General features: G+C 50.7%; 1 protein-coding gene across 4 annotated transcripts in view; it reads left to right on the top strand.

The window, feature by feature from the left end:
- Positions 1–795: 795 nt before the first annotated feature.
- The window catches only part of LOC135819234 (sushi, von Willebrand factor type A, EGF and pentraxin domain-containing protein 1-like), a 149,943-nt gene continuing 128,602 nt past the window's right edge, over positions 796–22,136 (top strand). For 3 of the 4 annotated variants that reach the window (XM_065332401.1, XM_065332403.1, XM_065332404.1), the window contains exons 1-2: positions 796–890; positions 10,160–10,241. In XM_065332401.1, coding sequence (XP_065188473.1) covers positions 10,239–10,241 — 3 coding nt within the window. In that variant the 5' untranslated portion in view covers positions 796–890; positions 10,160–10,238. Of the gene's footprint in view, positions 896–10,159; positions 10,242–22,136 lie in introns of all 4 variants that reach the window. The other variant, XM_065332402.1, reaches the window with a different exon arrangement.

Here is a 22,136-nt window from a genome sequence, read left to right as displayed (position 1 = left end):
GCACATAGCGCCTGTAGCGTATGCCAAGTCGTAAACATCAGCGGTACGGCGGAGTCGGGATACAGCTGCATTGGAACGAACACAATGTCACAAGCGAGAAGGCCTTTCACTCTCGAGAACTTGTGGTTTCACAACACAGACCAACAAAGTATCAACAAAGTGTGGACAACGTATCGACCACGTGTATAGCGGTACACTCAGCGGTACGGTACACAAATTCTCGTGCCATTCTCGTGTCACAAAACTGGAACATCGAGTACCAGTATGGAAAGGCTTCAAACAGGAAGCCTTTCCAAAAGGCTTCGGACATGTAGAAGATCATGTACATGTACGTACTGATGATGTAGGTTTCTTACATGACACGTGATCGTTGCCGGGACCATGGCCAATAGGCGGTCTTTTCCCGCCGCGGGCATAATCATGCCATCAGGACCGTTTGACGTCATTTCGGGAGTTTGAGGACCTTTTGACGTCATTTCGGGAATAATTTTTTCGACCTTTCGACCTTTGACCTTCCCTAATATGTTGCTTTGTGCTGTAAGAAATCAAATCAAGCACGCTCTTTCTGTCATGATGGCTGAATCTTGCCCTTGCCTGCAGCCCTCGGGACTACGGCCCTTGGACTGCAGGCTCGGGCAAGATTCAGCAATCATGACCTCCTAGATCCTGAGCGTGCTTGATTACTGTACATAGAACGCAAGACCACGAGTTGAGTTTTCGTCACTTGGACAGCTGTGAAAAGGCAGGTGTGCAATCTTGTCAATTGTCTACAAGTATACATTGTAGTTGAGTTTTCGAACCTTTCTGGCTTTCCAGCAAGTTCAGAGCTGCCGCTGGTTTCTTGCCGCAATCTTCTGCAGTTGGATCGTCACTGGGACCGCTCTCGAACTGTAAGGTAGCTGGCCGTCAAATTTTGTTGTTAGAATGTTGGTGAAGTTAATCAGCCCCCCTCCCCGAACTAAGATGTTGCCAAGTCGGCGGTTGCATGTGAAGAAGGTGGCTGCTCCGAACCTTTCCGCTTCCTCTCGACTGAATTGAGACTTGAGTGACTCACAACTGCAGTCAGGAGCCCGTGCGTCCACGATAATTACCATCCAGAAACAGTCCATGTTTTAACGAATGGCAAAATCAGACAGAGAAGCAAGAAAAAGCACAGAGAAAGAGAAGAAAGAACAATGCTGAACGGCTATCTGTAGGGGCTGCTGAACTAGCAGTAAAGCACGTGGGGCATAGTATGCTGTGGTGAGTGAGTTCAGTGTCAAGTCAGTCGGAAGGAAGGAAGGCAAGAACTGCAACATACTATAGCCAACATCTTCATACAATAGTGGAACTCGGATTATAATGTCACCTCTCCGGGTGGTGAAAAGCTACTTAGTATCCGGGGCTATATCTTGTCCAAAGTTGACTCATGCAGTAACACCAATACGATAAATGTGCAGTAAAGCAAAACGCTTGGACTGTTTTATTGCACTCCGATATGTCCAAGTTTGCTGCACTGTTATCTGTCGCTTGTACGCGGGCGCAGTGTACATGTGCCAATTAGGAATGACCCCTGCTCTATGGCCTGCACTGTCAATAATGTACAAGACCATGCCTTTAGAACAGTGACCAGGTAAGGTGGCAGTATTACCAACGCACATGGAACACATTGGATCATTCCCAAAGGACACTACATGCACTTATCCACTCCACACCAAACGAAAATACTTACGCGCACCGTGCAAAACAATAATACTTTAATAGCATAATAGTAGCACTCTCGATACAGGAGAAATAATTTAGTTAACAATGGGACAAGAGAATGACACGTATGCTTATGCTTTTCTCTCAATTTGGTGCACCCGCCATTCGAAGGTGCCGAGACCTCTGGTCGGTTGAGCATGGAAGGCCCCACCAGCACCATCTCACCCCATGCTAGCCCCATGTGCCTGCAGCCGAGTTCTGTACCTTGCAAAAATACAAAAACAATTGGCAATCGGTAAGAAAAAAGGACCTATAACTTACGATAGTTGCCTAACAGTCCACTGCGGCAACGAGTTTCAAGAGGCAATATGAACTGCAATTAAATCTGATACAAGGTCTTCAATTATTCCACAGAGACAGCTGCTTTAGATCTTTCATTCCTTTCGTTCTTTTTGTGATTGATCTTCCTCCTCCGTTCACCCAGTTTTCCAGAATAAGTTTGCTTGTCTACCAATTAAGCATGTGGCATGTAACTATAAAACACACACCGTGCGGTGGGCATGATGGCTAAACGCATGCCCGTACGCGTACTTGGATTGTCGTATGCCAGGGTGCGTAGTCCTCAGTCGTGTACCATAATCCTCAGTCGTGTACCGTAGCCCTCATTCATGTACCGCCCCCAGTCATGTGCGTAGCCCTAGGTCATGTACCGTAGCCCTCGGTCATGTACCGTAGCCCTCATTCATGTACCGTAGCCCTCAGTCATGTGCGTAGCCCTCAGTCATGTACCATAGCTCTCAGTCATGTACCGTAGCCCTCAGTCATGTACCGTAGCTCTCAGTCATGTACCGTAGCCCTCAGTCATGTACGTAACCATAGCTCTCAGTCATGTACCGTAGCCCTCAGTCATGTACCATAGCTCTCAGTCATGTGCGTAGCCCTCAGTCATGTGCGTAGCCCTCAGTCATGTGCGTAGCCCTCAGTCATGTGCGTAGCCCTCGGTCATTTGCGTAGCCCTCAGTCATGTGCGTAGCCCTCAGTCATGTGCGTAGCCCTCGGTCATGTACCGTAGCCCTCGGTCATGTGCGTAGCTCTCAGTCATGTGCGTAGCCCTAAGTCATGTGCGTAGCCCTCGGTCATGTGCGTAGCCCTCAGTCATGTGCGTAGCCCTCAGTCATGTGCGTAGCCCTCGGTCATGTATCGTAGCCCTCAGTCATGTGTGTAGCCCTCAGTCATGTGCGTAGCCCTCGGTCATGTGCGTAGCCCTCAGTCATGTACCGTAGCCCTCAGTCATGTGCATAGCCCTCGGTCATGTGCGTAGCCCTCAGTCATGTGCGTAGCCCTCGGTCATGTGCGTAGCCCTCAGTCATGTGCGTAACCCTCAGTTATGTGCGTAGCCCTCAGTCATGTGTGTAGCCCTCGGTCATGTGCGTAGCCCTCAGTCATGTGCGTAGCCCTCAGTAATGTACCATAGCTCTCAGTCATGTACCGTAGACCTCAGTCATGTACCATAGCTCTCAGTCAGGTACCGTAGCCCTCAGTCATGTACCGTAGCCCTCAGTCATGTGCGTAGCCTTAGTTATGTACCGTAGCCCTCAGTCATCTATCGTAGCCCTCAGTCATGTGCGTAGCCCTCGGTCATGTACAGTAGCCCTCGGTCATGTGCGTAGCCCTAAGTCATGTGCGTAGCCCTCAGTCACGTGCGTAGCCCTAAGTCATGTGCGTAGCCCTCAGTCATGTGCGTAGCCCTCAGTCATGTACCATAGCTCTCAGTCATGTACCGTAGCCCTCAGTCATGTACCATAGCTCTCAGTCATGTACCGTAGCCCTCAGTCGTGTACCGTAGCACTCAGTCATGTACCGTAGCCCTCAGTCATGTGCGTAGCCTTAGTTATGTACCGTAGCCCTCAGTCATCTATCGTAGCCCTCAGTCATGTGCGTAGCCCTCGGTCATGTACAGTAGCCCTCGGTCATGTGCGTAGCCCTCAGTCATGTGCATAGCCCTCGGTCATGTACGTAGCCCTCAGTCATGTGCGTAGCCCTCAGTCATGTGCGTAGCCCTCAGTCATATGCGTAGCCCTCAGTCATGTGCGTAGCCCTCAGTCATGTACCGTAGCCCTCAGTCGTGTACTGTAGCCCTCATTCATGTACCGTAGCCCTCAGTCATGTACCGTAGCCCTCAGTCATGTGCGTAGCCCTCAGTCATGTGCGTAGCCTTTGTTATGTACCGTAGCCCTCAGTCATGTACCGTAGCCCTCAGTCATGTGCGTAGCCCTCAGTCATGTGCGTAGCCTTCAGTCATGTGCGTAGCCCTCAGTCATGTACCGTAGCCCTCGGTCATGTGCGTAGCCCTCAGTCATGTGCGTAGCCCTCGGTCATGTACCGTAGCCCTCGGTCATGTGAGTAGCCCTCGGTCATGTGCGTAGCTCTCAGTCATGTGCGTAGCCCTCAGTCATGTGCGTAGCCCTCAGTCATGTGCGTAGCCCTCAGTCATGTACCGTAGCCCTCATTCATGTACCGTAGCCCTCAGTCATGTGTGTAACCTTAGTTATGTACCGTAGCCCTCAGTTATGTACCGTAGCCCGGGGGCCTAATGGTTCCTGGACCACGGTGCGCAACCTCGGGCTAGCCAATAGGGCATAAATCAGCCATCGTGCACTCCGTACCTTGTGCCACCGTATCCGTCAAGCACGAGTTGTACACCTTGTCAGAGTATGTCGTACCGATACACATTGATTTGAATTCTTACATGCACTAGGTGGGGCTGAACGAATACCAAACGAAGCGAAAAGAATATTCCAAACGAATACCGCAAAGTCTTGTATAAAAGCTGCACTTGAATAGAAGCCGCCCTTGAATAGAAGCTGCAATTTTGGGCCCATCTAATCACACATAAGCCTGGTTTTAGTGTTGACATACATAGAAATACCTGTCTTGTATAGAAGCCTGTCTCGTATAGAAGCCTTCAAAATTTCAACAAGAAAGTCATAGAAACAGGGGCTTTTATACAAGACTTTACGGTATGTTGCGCAACGAAGAATTTTCCGAATATTCTTTGCCATTTTCAAGTAGTTATTTAGGCATCTTATGTGTGGTCAGTGTTCATATACCTTTACATAGAATGGTAAGTGAAAATGTTTACACATAAGTATTATGCTATGATGCTTGTGCAGTGCATACACCCACACACAGACAAACACACACACACACACACACACATACACAGTATTACACACACACCTTCCTTCCTTCTTCTCCACTGCCATGACTGGCTAAGTGGCCCCATACGGGGCAGCTCTTGGATTAGCGCTGTCTCCGGGAAGCGGCACCAGGACCCGACGACTGACGTGACGGCGCATTCCCACGGGTTATAATTGCTATTGAACGCCGCGATGTACAACGATGCCGTGCGATATCCTGACGGCGGCGGAAACTGCGGTTGCACACACCGCAAAGCAGAGGCTTGTCGACAGGCTCTTGACGGGCAAGTACAATACGATCCACCCCATCAAGGCACTGAGACCTCCACTCACGGTGATTACTTGCCACGTCGAGCCAGGAATTGGGCTCAATGCCAATTGCCGCCAGGTCGGTCCGCACCACGTCCTTCCATCGCTTCCTCGGACCATGGGGCGGGCGCTTCGATGGCAAGGAGCCAAACAACAGCTGACGAGGGATGCGGTCGCCCCTCGGCATACGTGCCATATGGCCCAGCCACTGCAGCCGCCGCCTGCGAATCTTGTCAGCCGGCTGCTCCAAGTCGCCCCACCATTTCCGCACCTGCAAATTGGATATGTCAATCTCCGACAGTATATTGATGAGAGCCAAACCAAAGCGTCTCCTGGAGGCCAACGATGTCCATTCCATACTTTTTGAGCTGCCGACACACAAGGTCAATTTTTCTCTCCTCGCGAATATTCGAACAAACTTTCCTTGATTTTTTTGCTTTGGACGCCGTATTCAAATTTCCGTCAAATTTCCGTCAGTGTCGACAAGAGTCCTGACGTTCCACGTTCCCAGAGACAGAACAACCTTTCGAGCCGCTGGTGCACGCGAGTGAAAAGACTCTGGGCGAGGGTTTGCAAGACCTCTACACCCAGGCGAAAGAGGGTCAGCGCGAGTGGTCACATCCGAAGTGGCCATGTCGTCAACGCTGAATTTTTCCTCCTCCGCGGCAGCAAGATGAAGACTGCCTTGTCTAACACCGCGTCACTAAGTGTTTTCTACTCACCAGGGCTGGCCCTGGCAGAAGCCAGGAGCCAGCCCGTGGCCCTAAACTCACTACGAAGAAAGAAGAGTTCGGAGCCCCAAAAACTGCTTCCTCCTCTCTCAAGAGAAAACACAACACACACACACGCACACACACACAAACACACACACACAAACACACACACACACACACAAACAGACACACACAAACACACACACACACACAAACACACACACACAAACACACACACACACACACACACACAAACAGACACACACACCTTGGACCTTGGACGTGCTGCCATAGTTTGGCTATGCGGACTCCATGGGGGGTGGAGCAGGTTCGGAACAGTAGGGGCGATGACGGGATAGGTCCTGTGGTCTACTGAAACGCCGACAGCAATTGCAAACGATACAGAAGGAGCTACGGTCTGGGTTGGTTGCTCTGGCCAAGCCACGGCTGCACTCGTGACGCTTCATGTCTTGGTGCGAAATCACACAGCGCACACACACACACACACACACACACACACACACACCTTGACCTTGATACACGTTGCCTTGATAGGTTACACGATCCCCGTCAGGGGAGAGGGGTGGAAGAGGCTGAGGAGCAGCACTCCTGATGGCGTACTAGATGGTGACGTAGTCGGAACTTCCTTTGGCAAGGGCACTCAAACGGGAAGTCGGCCCTTTCCGACACTGTCCTTCGTTTTGTGCGGTCGCACTTGTGTCTGGCCAAGCCCCTGCTGGATTTAAAACCCCGGTGACAGGTGCTGCACTGCGGAGTGACCGGGTTGCCTGGGTGCTCGATGTTGGGAGCAGGTCCGTGATCGCACCGATGGGTAGCCAATCCACTGGGGCTGCGGAACCAACGTTGGCAGAGACGGCACTAGCAAGCGCCAGCCTGATTACACACCTGCTTCTGCCGTTCTACCAAGCATTCGTGACGCTTCTCATCTGATGGGAGAGAGAAGTACCGATCACATACTTGGCAATGAAAATTGGGTGTGGGCAGCTCAGGCTCCAAACAGCGGTACATGCGGCGCCAGTCGGGGCGAGAATCTGCCAGATCGTACCATCCCTCCACAGAATTCAGGGCCTTCAGGTCTGCACTAATGCAGTCTTTCCAGCGTTTGCTTGGACAGCCAGGTGGACAGCGGGAAGGGAGCAGACCGAACAACAGAATCTTCGGGATGCGCTCAGGTGGCATGTGAGCAACATGACCCAGCCACTCAAGTTGTCGCTGGCGAATCCGGACAGCAAGTGGGCGCTTGTCGCCCCACATGTCCAGCAACTGATCATTGCTGATCCACTTTTGCCAGGCGTCTAACCTTGTTATGCCAAGAACGGTACGCAGACACTGCATGTAGAACGTTGAGGGCCTCCGGATGCCGGCTTAGAGCGGTACCCAGCACTCAGCTCCGTGCAGCAGGATGGTGACAACGCACGTATTGAAGATATTCTTCTTGGTGCCTGTGTCAGGGCTGCTCCATGGAACCAGTCTTTTTCAACCTGTACATGGCTGCTGTCTTTCATACCTGGAAGCAGCGGATGGAAGGCGTGGATGGCTTCGGTGTCGATATCCGCTACAACATCAATGGTCAGCTAATGCAGAAGCCCCGCCGCACAGCAGTGTCAGAAACCGTAACTGAATGCCAGTTTGCGGATGACACCACACTGTTTGCGACATCTCGATCGGGGCTCGAGCGAGCTGCAGTGACATTCGATGAAGTCGCCTCCGAGTTTGGACTGACAGTTAGTCTCTCCAAGACCAAGTTCATGGTGATTGGCAGAGACATTTCTGATGAGGACCTCGCCCCTGTTTGTGTTGGTTCGAATCAGATCGAGTGCGTAACGGAGTTTCGCTACCTTGGGTCTATCATCGATGTATCTGGCCGGTATTCTATTGCCATTTCCTCCAGAATTGCGGCTGCCTCCCGTGTGTTTGGCTCCCTGCGGAAGCCAGTTTTCAGCAACCACCATCTGTCAGTCTGCACCAAGAAGAAGAATACACACAGACACACACACACACACACACACAGACACACACACAGACACACATGCGCGCACACGCGCACACACACACACACACACACACACACACACATACACAATCACAGTGCACATTAGTCAATATAGAACAAGTGTGGAAAATTGAGCCACAGTGTAGTTCAAAAAGACTCCAAAAAATGTGTCAAACTGTATGGTTGACAAACTGTATTGATCTACACATCAGGGAGTGGTGGTGTGTCTTCCTCAGATGAGTCTTTGTCTGACTCTACCTCCACTGTTGCTGGTCGAAGCTGCTGGATTGAAGCACTGGGAGCAATGAGAAGACTCCAGTTGTGGTTAAGCATCACCAGCATATTGACATTCTCTGCAGTCAGCGATGAGCGGTGCTGCTCAGCGACATGACCAGAAATGGAGAATGTCCGCTCAGATGGTGTCGATGATGCAGGTGCGCACAAGACCCTGTGGCTTAGCCTTGCAATGGTGGGGAAGCGTGGGGCATTTGCTGACCACCGAGCAAGTGGTCACTGGTGACACCCAACTGACGTACTGCCAGATACAGTTCCAGCTCCTCCTCAACAGTAATGGTCTGCTCCACAGCTGGCTCGACTTGGCTCCTCTGCTGGAAAATCAACTCCATACCACTTGGCTCGCGCTTGGCAGGAGGCTCCGCATTTGCTACTGGGTTGGCAATACTTGGCAATGGTGTGGCCATCGTGCTCACTTTCCGCAGCTTCATTCGCACTTCGTCAACAATAGCCTCATGGCGCTCGGCATCAAACCGGTCGAGGCGGTTGAAGCTTGGATCTAGTGCTGCAACAATGCACTTCAAGTTAACTGTGTCAGCCTGGAGATGGAAGCGATTCAGCAGGTCAATGCGCATTGCACTCTTGGATCGTGCAATGGCAGCAATGTCATCATCGTTGTCCTGAAGGTGTTCAGCCAATTCCATAGCCATGGGGACAATACATGAAATCGTGGCATATGACTCTCCACTCCAGATACTTGTGGTCACCTCGAATGGTTTGAGCAATGCCACAAGCTGTTCGGCTAGTGTATACTGGGAGGCAGACAGACCGAGTCCCTGGTCTCCTGGCTTGGTCACGGCAGGGTCGCTTAACACAGCAGTAATGTGACGGCGCAGCAGGATGAGCCGTTCAAGCATGTTCAAGCTTGAGTTCCCTTTAGTCACGACTTCCTGGACACATTTCAATTGCTTATCGCCAGTCTGTTGTTGATGATCCTGGATACCCTCCATGGCCACAACACTGTGCTTGAAGTGCGATACACAGCAGTGTGTAGATCCCGATAGCTTGCTGACAGTAGCTGTTTCCAGGCCGCGCATGATTGTATTTTGCAGGTGGTGTACTGCGCAGGTGACGCTCGAGACGTTCGGCAGATCAACTTCAAGATGCCGACCAGCGACTTCCATATTCAAGGCTTAGTCATGGACAAGAGCAACCTTAGCTGATGGCTGGATGTTGGACGCGGCTGTCAACTCAGCAAATTTGTCCGCAATGTTATCCGCCGTGTGCCGCTCAGGAAATAACCCGGTACCAATGCACAGCGACACCATGGACCAATCGCGAAGAAAATGAGCCGTCAGGGACATGTACCCTTGCATTGCATGGCTAGTCCATATGTCTGTGGTGAAGGACACTGCATCCACATCAGCCAGGAGATCCTTCACTTTCTCCAACACGACATCAAATTTTCTTTTCAGAATGTTTGTCACATGGGTATGTGATGGCATCCAGTAGCCTGGTTCAACGAATTTGAAAACGTCCTTCAAGCCAGAGTCTTCGATTATTGACATTGGACGAACATTGCGAGCGCACCACATCGCAAGCAGGTCCATTACCTGTCGTGACCGGCCATCGCTACAAGAGAACTTAGAAAAGAACGGCGCTACGCTCCCAGGATGTGGTGGCTTCACGTTTGTTTCCAGCTTGACTTTTATATCCGTTCCATGAAATGGACCGTACAAAGCCAGTGTATGTCGTAGCCAGTCGTGTGCTACGTAAGTCACATGGTACATAGTGCTATGTAAGTCACATGGTACATAGTGCTATGTAAGTCACGTGGTAAATAGTGCTATGTAAGTCACATGGTACATAAGTTGTAACAGACACGAGTAGTGAAGTCCTCTAAGGTACACATTTGTAAGCCAACGGTTTCAGATCTTGCAGGCTTGCAATCTGTTCATGAACTAATCATTTCTCCTCTCTGTGCTGTGCTTGCTCCATGCTTCAAGGTGATCATCCCCAATCGCATTTTGTAGAATCGACCACCCGGCTTCTTGGCAGGACCAAACATAGCTACAGGGCAAGACAATGGTATGTACCCAGGATGAACATTTCTTGTAGGATGCAGACCGAGGTTTAAAAAACCTTACCTGTAATCATAGCCTAGGAGCTGTGGCATCATTATATTTTTATGATCTGCAGCAAGAAGGCAGCAATGCCTGTACCTATGGTGAAGTAAAATAAAGGTAACATAACATAATGATGTATATCACAGTGAATTTCGAATATCGCGCATTCAAATCAAAGTCCAGTTGTCCAGAGCTGGAGCCTCAGCTCTTGCAACCCTCTACCAGCATGCCTGGAGTCTCAGCTCTTGCAACCCTCTACCAGCATGGCTGGAGTCTCAGCTCTTGCAACCTTCTACCAGCATGGCTGGAGTCTCAGCTCTTGCAACCCTCTACCACTTTACCAGCATGGCTCCAAATGTAACCATAGCAACCCTCTACAAGCATGGCTCCAAATGTAACCATAACCTTGTCAATGCGCCAGTTTGTTTTTTTCTTTTCTTTTGTTTATGACACTGCAAACAACAAAGGCAAAAGGGAAACAAGGTGAAAGAAACACACCAGAGGAACAACGGTTGCATAGGCGCTGTGAGAGCTGTGCTGGTGAGATGGGGTGTGCTCCTTTATTTAAGTCTCGGGGATCACCATGAACTGCATTCATCAAGCAGATGCAATGGGGTCTGCATGACGAGTATACTCGTCATAAACCCCGAAAGGGTAAACCATTCAGGTCATCACCTGTCACGCATTTCATTCATTTTCATCCTTAGGGTACCCTGTAAGAAGACTTTGAGTCTGTGGGGACTGCCCTATTAAAATATGAATAAATAATAATAATAATAACCCACCCAAGTTGGGTGGTGTGCTGCTTTGCTGCTTCGAATTGTAGTTAGACCGCTTTGTCAAATATCGTACTGGTCTCGTCATTGTCCAGTAACAATCGACATTCTTTGTTTCGTTGGGACTGTAGCTTTTGCTCGTTTTCGTTGCGCTTGCCTTCCCTTCTTTGGTATTTCCATAACCTTGAACCTTCGAAGTTGGAAGGCTGTCGGTTAGCGCTACGGAAATGTGTTGAAGCTAGGTGTCAGGACGTCGAATGTCTCAGTACTCTTGTCAGTTTTGTGCCTAGTTATTGCACTTTCTGACTGTATATGAGCCAGAGCACGCGAAAAGGGTGCTTAGCCTCAAATTTTGGAAATTGGGTTTTTTAGTGCACCATATACCTGCAAGCTTCACAAATCATTTAAAAAAAAAATTAGTCAAAAACTCCCAGTAAAAACTAAGTTACAAGCATTTGTGTTGGTTGCGGTCTGGCGGTCGCAAACACAAAAGCACGCCTGCCACGCTAGTTGCAACAGATGTAACGGAGAATCATTCTGGACAATATTTTGTCATGGTTTGCCATCTAGCACCAAAGAGCCATGTAAGTATCAGGTAAGAAGCATCTCTAGACCAAACACTTCACACAATTTGTAGTGTTTACGACATTATTAGTGAGGACTGGCTAGTCCCGGCCAGAATATCAATGTGCCGCAAAAGGCAAATCCAGCAATGCATGATACACATGCAATGGTGGTACACAGTCAGTAAATTACTCGTAGTATAAAGAGAAAAAGGGAGATTAAATTTCAGAGAAGCAAATCTGATTGATTGAGAGAGAAAATTTAAGTTCACAGTGGTGAACGGCTTTGTACGTCAAATATGCAGGGAGAAACACTGGCGGTGTGTCAGCACGACCACGTAACGGCGCTGGATGTGGTATACCGAAGTCCTGAACGAACGCTGATATAAATTCCACACATCGTTTCACATCGGCGAAATGGAGGGCATTGTGAGGACGGCGATGAGTATTGCCATGTGTCCTGGGCTCAATACACTGGCGGTGTATCAGCACGACCACGTAACGGCGCTGGATGTGGTATACCGAAGTCCTGAACGAACGCTGATATAAATTCCACACATCGTTTCACATCGGCGAAATGGAGGGCATTGTGAGGACGGCGATGAGTATTGCCATGTGTCCTGGGCTCAATACCATGCTGCTCAAAGTGCTTGCGCAAGTTGTCCATGCGCTTTGTGCCGATATTGAATACATGACGGAACGCAGTGACGCGCACCGCACACCGGCAGACCTTGAAACGAGTACACATTTTTTTGTCTTTTCCTCTTCCCAGGCTGGTCAGTGTGGGCAGTGTGCTGCGCAGAGGACGACAAAAGCCCAAGAATGAAAATATCGCTCTCAGGCTTCTCAAGCTCGTGCATCGAAAGAATGGACGCTTGAATGTCAGCAGCGCTAAATTTCTCCAAACAATTCTGTTTGCAACAACCTTTTACAGCAGCTGCAGCAGCGGCTTGAGGCTGAGCATGTCCTTGCTGCTCCTCTTCAACAACAGCTTCTTCAGCATCCATGTTCAGGTCCAGAAAATCAGCCGCTAAAGCTGTCGAGTTGTCAGCTCTGTCCAGGAAGTGCTCCAAATTCTCGCTATCATCGTCTTCCTCATCAGCATCGCTGACATCAGCAGCAGCGCCAGTAAAGTCATCATCGTCGCCAGCAAGTACACATTTCGCGTATCCACGTACTTTAGCGTATCCCCGTACGTAAATTCATCATCGTCGCCAGCAAGTACAGCAGCTAGTGTCTCATCCACCGTGAACCAACGACGACTGGCCATGTTGAAGACAAGGCTTGAAGCGCATCGAAGGAGAATCAAACTAAAACTTCAAAGCGCGATGAAAAAGCGCTGATCGAGTGCATGCACCCATCCGTGCTTTGCGCAAGTCGATGAACACCGCCAGCAAGTACAGCAGCTAGTGTCTCATCCACCGTGAAACAACGACGACTGGCCATGTTGAAGACAAGGCTTGAACAAAGTTGAAGCGCATCGAAGGAGAATCAAACTAAAACTTCAAAGCGCGATGAAAAAGCACTGATCGAGTGCATGCACCCATCCGTGAAAATCAATGTTGCACGACGATGCGTGGGCCGATTTTTGATCTGTGAAAAGTACATGACAGCTGAGTGTGATGGCTATCTCGAAAGCTAAACGAAATCACACGGAATCGCCAGCTTACTAGTGTAAGCCCGCTTGAAATCTGCGTAAGTTGATCGAAATCGTGAAAATTTGAAGTGCAACTTCAAACGCGTTTTTCTCAGTTCAGTGTGCAGTGAGCTAAGCACCCTTTTCGCGTGCGCTGGCTCATATAGTATCCAGTTACAGTGATGGAGAGTTACTCTTAACTTGTATCCATATGTCCTCTTCTTTTCCACATTTATTTATGGCTCAACATCCGAGTTTCAATTAACATTTGTGAAAAGAAGAAGGACAAAATGTTACGAGATATGACTAACTGTCCACCAACGTAACCAGATCTTCTACAGTCAGCGAGTGCGACAAAATGGCACAAAACTGACAAGGAGTACTGAGACATTCGGCGACCTGATTGATTAATTGGCTCACCATCCGAGTTAATAACATTTGTATTGACAATTAGGGGTGTCAAAGAGTAGTAGGGTAGCCGTGCTACCCGTAATTTGATCGGGTAGCAGGGTGGCAATTTGCTCCTGAGAACCAGATCGGGTAGTCGGAGTACGGTGTTTTGCAACGGTGCATGTAAACAGAATGGATACCTGCTTACTGTCCACTTTCTATGCAGCGCAAGTGCACACTCACAGTACATGCTGTGTCAAAGATGCCCGATAGGGTACCCGTGCTACCCGGATAAAAATACCCGAACCCATTGCCCGACCAAACCTCTACCCGTTGCAGCCCTATCAATGACAATATCTTTGGCGTACCTGATTTTCTTTCTGTGTTAATTAACTTAACGGATTATTTGTCATCACTTCTCGATATCGAATTTTGCGATTGACCAGAATGACGTCATCAGAGCTCCCTATTATGTTCAGATTTCAGCCGAAAAAGGGGAAAAAAATAGTTAGGCCACAAATCCTGAGGAATAAGAGTCTTGGGAAATTAGGTAGTAAAGGGATTTTGCAACATGGAAAAATGTGGGCACAAGTTATGTGATCGAGTCCACTATCGAGTCGATCGAGTCCACTATCGAGTCGATCGAGTCCACTATCGAGTCGATCGAGTCCACTATCGAGTCGATCGAGTGTGATACTATGTCATGCTCATGTATTTAGTAGTCCATCATTGTCATCAACTAAGTACAGCACAGTAGGATATCGGTGTTCGGTTTGTTACAATCCGCCCCCGCGAAGCTTCCCCTTCCTATATTCATTTCTGATAATATTGAGCCACCCAAGTTGGGTGGTTGTGGCTTTGCTTTGTCGAATTGTCATTGGACCGTTCTGTCTGGTCTTGTCGTCCCGTTATTGTACCAGGCCAGCATTTCATGAAGCCTTGGAATGTAGCTTGTGCTCGGCTCGATGGCGCTTGCCTTCACCACTTTGGAATTAGCACTATTATCCATGAACCTTCCAAGTTGGAAGGGTGTTAGCTAGCGCTATCGAGCAGTGCTCAAGCTGACTTTCATGCCATGGAATGTCTCAGCACTCCTTGTCAGTTTTGTGCTAGATTGTGCACGTCTGACTATTCAAAATCTGGTATACTAATAGTTGGTGGACTCGATCGCATAATTTGTGCCCACAATTTCCATGTTACAATTGTTTTCCTTGGCTCACCATATCTTGAGTTCGTCGGATTATTACAAATGAGGGCTCTACGTCTTCAGAAAGACCTTGACTATCGACTGCATCTATCGCTTTCACTCCTTGGTGCATAATTGGCGCACGACAAAGCTCGAAGCCAGGGCGCGATCAAAAATGCGCATTCAAACATTTTGAGTCGCAGTCACGCTGAGAATAACTCTGATATCTTCTCGCTTACCTACATTTTGGGGCTGGAAATCCTTCGGGTTTTAGGTATTTTCACAGGAACTTCGTCTGGTTTCTATGAGCCACGATTTTACAAATCAGTGAGCCACTCGCGACAGATCGCGCTTCTCTTATTTGTTTGAGTTTTTAAATGTCTTCTTCATCACGGTGCGGTACTCACAAATGGCGCTTGGTGTTGTAGTTTCTACGAGTGTGTAGCTGCCATCATTAGCTTTGCAGAGAGTGGTTGTTTGTGAGAAATGGCCAAAAAGTCGTATTTTTGTAGACTGTGAATTGACTCAATTGCGAAAATAATGGGTAGTGAAAGAGTTATAGGCATTTTTTGGATTTTAGTATGAGGACATTTCATTTGAAAAAAACGGTCAGGGTGTTTCTTGTTATGCTTTGTATCAAGAGTTCATAAATATAAGTTTCCGTGCGTGGCACGGTAAGTGAAGTTAGCAACCCACCAACAATTACATTCTTAACATAACTTGCATGTACTTGCCATAGGGCATGAATCACGTGCCTGTGCAGAACACGCACTCCGAACTCCAGCGCTCCGGCACGGGACCGAGCGGAGCATGCACATTACTCCGGCTCTCGATGCTGTTTCTTCTTCATCCTTGCTGCGCCAACAGTCAGACCGCTTGACAACCTTGGCCAGTTCTTGAGCTTTGAGCACTTTCATTTCCGAGCAACCATGTCTGAATCTCTGTCAGTGAACGATGCCAAGAAAATGCGCTCTGTAGAGCTGCGAAAAGAACTGGCGGCCCGCAAATTAGACACGACGGGGACCAAACCCAAGCTGTTGACTCGCCTGCTCGATTCATTGGAGTTCACTGCAGTACGCGAGGACTTGGCCACCCGGGCAGCCGAGCAGAACCTACCCAAGGCAACTGCTGCTTAGTGGGACATTATCCGGGAGGAGGTCGGTGCTGCCTTTGGAAATCATGCCGCAGCTCCCGTCCCGCCGGCAGCTCACGCAGCGGCATCACCACCGGCAGCTCACGCAGCGGCACCCCCACGGCAAGCACCAGCAACTTCGCATGACGCTCTGCCTGCACCGCATTTGATGGCCGCCATCTCACCGCCAATGAACCCCGCAGGTAAGAGAACGTTTTATGCAGCCATGCCGAAAGCCATTCACGATAAAGTAGTAACTGGCCAATTTGTTGAATTGGGCTCATTGTTGCCGGGACACCAGCAGCATTCTCCAGATCGACCACGACAGTTCGTACGGCGCAGTGGTCCTGGCACCTTCCAACAGGCCCTCCAGGAAGGTCGAGGACATCGACTCCTGGCTTGACGCCTGGACTGCATACTACGCGATTTACGCCACAGCACACCCCTCCAGGGCCCCAGAGCTGTTTGCAAACCAGCAGATTATCCTAAAAGTAGCCCGGAAATTCCGATTTGAGGCCGTGCAGGAGTATGACCAATCATTCCGCTCACTCCTGGCCGCAAATCCAACCATGCAGTGGGACGCTGTAGTCCAGGACATATACACAACTATATTTGACGCGCGGGCATTTCGTCCCTTTCGGCCCACCTGCAGCAATGACGCTCGTTCCTTTCGGCTCAACAGCGGCAACGACACGGTCGACAAAGAAGTATGCCGCCTCTTTAATCAAGGAAAGTGCGTCCGCTCCAACTGTCGCTTCGCCCACAGCTGCCTCTCTTGCGGCCGCCTCGGTCATGGCCAATCCACATGCTCTGCTGGCCAACCCCGCAGCTCCAATTAGCTCACACGCGCCTTGGTCCCTAATAAACATTCCCCTGCTGTTTGAAGAGCTATCCCAGCACCCCGATAACGATTTTGTGCATTCTCTCTGTCACAACACTGGCTATCATGGTAATAGATCCCGCCTCATCGCCCCTAATCATCCTTCCGCACTGCTCAACCCTGTCGCTGTCTCTGCTTACCGTCAGTCTGAATGCATGCGTGGCCACATGGCCGGGCCTTATTCCCAACCCCCGTTTCCTAATATCCGATGTTCTGGCGTTGACATCGTGCCCAAGAAGTATGGCGGCGTACGCCTCATCATGTATTTATCTGCCCCTGGTGGCTCTAGCATTAACAATGGCATTTACCCTGACAAATGTATGCAACGTATGGCAACAGTAGGGCAGGCATATATGTACCAACAGCAACAGCAACCGCAGTGGAGTGCGAGCAACAGTGCAGTCGTGTAGAAATCGCCTGTGTCTACTGGACCGTCGCACACCATCTCTGCCGGAGCGTCATAGTATGGTGCGAGACCCAGAGCCAGCATGCAAGCACCCTGTATCACAGTATTCACCCCAGTTCCGACATATGTCGGAGGCACCGCAGCTTGACCTACGCCACGGACTGCGCCAGAGGCAGCTGCACAGTTCAACATCGCCAGCAAGTTGAAGTGAATCGAAATTGCCGTGTTCACCGGAGAGAAGCGAAAATACGAGCGCTGGAAAATCGCTTTCAGCGTTTGTGTGGACCAGCAGCCTCTCTCCACTGAATTCAAGCTGCTGCAGCTCCGACAGTACGTGGTGGTTGAGGCACTGGATGCCATCGAGAGTCTTGGCTGCTCGGCAGCAGCATTCAAGGCTGCTCTGCGGCGGCTGGAGCGACGCTTCGGTGGGAGTAGCCGGCGCCTTGCGGTTAGGATGGAAGAGCTGGAGCAATCTCCACCTATTCGATCCGGTAGAGTCCAGGACCTGGAGCGCTTTACCGATTTGCTCGACATGGCGTTGGTAACATTGAAGGATGCTGGTACGCACACAGAGCTTGGCACCGGCATTGTTTACCAGCGGATCCAGCAGAAGCCGCCGGTGAACTTGTTGGCGCTGTATCGCCGTTGGATCGTCCACCGCCAGAAAGATGAATCGGTCGAGGTGCTGCTGGAGTGGCTGAATACTGAGGCAGAAGTTCTTGCTGTCGCCACGGAAACTATCGAAGGCATCAGCCAGCTGCATCACGCCAGGAGCCAACCATCAACCAGCGAACAAGTCGAAATCAGCCGACCCGGACGGCAACGGCTCGTGACGCTGTGCAACCGCGCACGACCACGTTCGTGACAGTGACAAACACCGCCGGAAACATGCCGACAGCAAGGTCGACGTGCCAATGTTGCAATGACGGCGAGCACCCGATCTGGCGCTGGTCAGAGTTTCAGAAACAAACTCTAAGCCAGCGCTGGGCAGCAGCAAAGAGAAGCCAGTCGTGTTATAGATGCCTTGCGACTGGGCACAGCGGCAAGGATTACCCATGGGACCAGGAATGTGGTATTGACGGATACCGCAGCGTCACCATCGCCTGCTGCACAGTGAGCCCCGTCAACCGCCTTCAGTGCAAACCATGCAACCGGAGAGGTTCAGTGCTGTCTCCCTCGGAAACAGCACGGAGGGAGAGGAGAAAAGAGTACGGACGGTGACATCGATTCGGACAGTCCCCGTACCGCTATGAAACGGCAAGCGGTCGCTAACAGTCAACGCGCTGCTGGACGACGCCAGCATGCACTCCTACATAGCGAGCAATGTTACAGCAGAACTCGGCCTGGTGGTATCAAGCATGTCGCTAACGATCAGCAAGCTGAATGGACAACAAGAGATCATTCACACTGTACCAGTAGTGTGCACTCTGCGAATCGTTGACGGAGCCACATCGACGACATGCGTGCACAATTGAGCAGCCAACAGGCAACATGGAGGTTGTAGACTGGCACCACCTGGAAAAGCAGTACGCACATCTAGCCAACGTCGAGTTTCCGCCGCTACCGTCGAAACGCCACATTGACGTTCTTATTGGTGCAGACTATGGAGCTTCACATGGCGCATGAAGAGCCCTCGGGTAAAAGTCATGAGCCCGTGGCGCGTCGGACGGCATTAGGTTGGACCTGCATTGGCCAAGAAAAATCAGCACCCCCAACAGCGAGCTGCTGCTTCACAATGTTCAGCGACGGCGACCTACAGAGCAGCTTGAAGCGCCTGTGGGAAATCGAAGAAGTGAACAGCAGCACTACGAAATTCATGTCTCGCGACAAGGCGGCAGAGCAGAAATTTGCAGTGTCGTTGAAGGTGACAGACGGCCGCTACTGCATTGGCATACCCTGGACATCCAAACGTCCAGTCATGCCTGAAAGCCGAGCGAAGGCACTTGGCCGTCTGCACAGCTTGGAAAAGAGGCTGCGACAGGACTCAGCAGCAGCAACAGCGTACAGCGATGTAATCCGCAAGTACCTAGCCAATGGGTACATTCAACGAGTGCCTGACAAAGAGTGTGGAGGTTCTGTAAACGAATGGTACCTTCCACACTTCGCCATCATCCGTGAAGATAAGGCCACCACGGAGACGCAGCTGGCATCAGCTATGGTGTAGCGCTGAACGATGTTATCAGCGCTGATCACAAGCTGCAGCAATCGTTACCGAAGGTACTCCTGCCCTTCCGGCAGAACAAGGTCGCCATCATCTGCGACATCCAGGAGATGTATCTCCAGATATCCCTGGCTCCGGAGGGCAGGCCATTCAATCTCTTTCTGTGGCGGGATAATGAGCAGGAACCGGCCACATACGAGTTCACTCGAGTGGTCTTCGGCGTTTCCTGGGGCAGAACGTGGCAAGGCACAATGCCCATCAGCATGCCGACACCTCCTCGTGCAGCGGAAACAGTCCTTGAGTCAACGTACATGGATGACTCCATGATCTCTGTTCGAAGGGATGAGGAAGGCAATGAGCTCGTAACGCAGTTGTCGGCATTGTAGCACAAAGCCAGTGTGCACCCGCCCAAACGGCTGAGCAACTCCACGGCAGCACTGCAGACCATCCCTGAGGAGGATCACGCTAAGGAGATCAACCTCACGAAGGGAGAGCTGCCGAATGTGAAGACACTGTGAATCCTCTGGCTTGCAGAAGAGGACCAGTTCACATTCCAACTGCAGGTATCGGAGATTGGCTCTAACCCAACGAAGCGTGCGTTTCTCAGCGCAACTGCAAGTCTATTTGACCCACTTGGATTCCTCACACCGTACCTCATTCAAGCAAAGATCCTGCTGCAAGAGGTGTGGCTTTGTGAAGCAGCATGGGACGAGCAACTGCCCCCAGCAATTGTCAAGAAGGCTCTCGGCTGGCTCGAGCAGGTGACGGAGCTATCAACAGTATGTGTACCACGCTGCCTGACGGCCACGGTGTGTACAGCAATCAGCAGCCAGCTTCACGTGCTCTCAGATGCTTCCGAGATCGCATACGGAGCAGTCGCGCATCTTGTCAGTCACTATGACACTGGAGAAGTAAAGTCCGTGTGGCACCAGTGACTACTGTCAGCGTTCCGCGGCTTGAACTATTGGCGGCAACAACCCGAGCAAAGCTTGCCACATCATCCGCCGAGTCACTGAACCTCGACCCCCAGGCAACGACGCTATGGTCGGACAGCAGCAACGTTCTGCACTGGATCACCAACTACAGCCACACATTCGAGCAGTTTGTGGCTAGATGAGTGGGAGAGATTCAACGGCAAACCAATCCTACCCAGTGGCGGTATGTGCCCGCCTCGCTCATTCCAGCCAACCTGGTCTCTCGAGGAATGTCAGTGCAAGAGTTTGCGGGAAGCAGTTTAAGGTGGAATGGTCCCAGCTTCTTGGGTTGTTGTTGTTGATTTTTATTTTACTTCGCAAGGCCAAACGGGCAATGGTGCCCAATTCTATGGAAGCAAATTTCAAAAGGGAGAGAGCTACGGGGAGAGAGAGAGAGAGAGAGAGAGAGAGAGAGTGAGAGGGGGGGGGGGGGGAGGGAGGGAGATGATAAGCAATTTTGCAGCGTCAAGTTCACCTGAAAGTGAATGGCCAGTTCAGCCGGAATTGAAGCCCTGTCCATCAAGTCCGAAGTTGAAGAAAGTCAACCAACCAACGGACAAGTCCATCGAACTGACTGTGGTGACCGTTGACCAATGCCACAGCGAGCTGAATCGTCTAGAGGCAAGCCGCTACTCCGACTGGGCACGATTGTGCCGTATTCATGCTTGGTGTATGCGATTCGCTACGAATTGCTCAGTACCACCCACACAGCGAGAGTTTGACGAATTAGCGCCACAAGCGATCCGAGACTCTGAGGAGCTCAACATCAAGGGAGCGCAGCAACAGTCACTACCAGAGTATGCTGCAGTTAATGCAGGCAAGCCGACCCCTGCAACCAGCAAGCTGGTCTCGCTCATTGACGACACTGGCCTGCTACGCGTCGTAGGTCGACTATACCACATGCAGACGTCTTGATTGCAGAACATCGCAATCCGATCGTCCTACTACGGGGGGAGATCATGTGAGTCAGCTGATCGTCAAGGCATGTCATGAACGAGGATATCATGCGTTTGGTGTCAGCCACACGCTAGCCGAACTCTCATCGCGCTACTGGATCGTCGCTGGAAGCGAAGAGGTGTGAGCTTGGGTACCCAAGTGTGCGAGATGCGCCCGGAACCTCACGAAGCCGGCAATGCAGGTGATGGCGCCACTACCTAAGGTCAGAGTCAGCCTGCATTCAGCCGAGTCTCCGTAGACTACGCCGGACAGTTTATGACGAAGCAGGGTTGCGGCAAGCCACAACACAAGCGGTATCTGTGCTTGTTGACCTGCTTGCAGATGAGAGCGGTACATCTCGAGCTGTCATATGTGTTGACAACGAACTCGTTCCTGCAGGCGTACGTTCGCTTCACCAATCGACGGGGAGCACCGATCGAAGTCATCTCCGACAATGGCACCAATTTCGTTGGCGCCACGAACGAGCCTGCTCAGCTAGTCAAGCAGCTTGATGCAGAGGCAATTCAGCGGCAGACAGCGGATCAGCAGACTAGCTGGCGTTTCAACCCTCCAGCCACAGCACATTTCGGTGGAGTGCATGAGGCATCAGTAAAATCGGCAAAGCGTGCTATCTCGGCGATTCTGAAGAACATGGAGGTCACAGACGAGGAGCTATTGTCTGTTATCGTTGGCGCGGAGGCGCTCATGAACTCACGGCCACTGTCCTATGTGTCGGCAGATGGTCGTGACCCGACTCCGCTAACACCCAACCATTTCCTGTATGGCCAGATCGGTAATCGGTTTGCGCTTGCAGGAG

This window comes from Sycon ciliatum, chromosome 6 (assembly GCF_964019385.1).
Source record: "Sycon ciliatum chromosome 6, ocSycCili1.1, whole genome shotgun sequence".
Classification (NCBI taxonomy): Eukaryota; Metazoa; Porifera; class Calcarea; order Leucosolenida; family Sycettidae; genus Sycon; species Sycon ciliatum.
The sequence above is the reverse complement of the archived record's forward strand: the minus strand, read 5'-3'. Positions and strand labels throughout refer to the sequence as shown.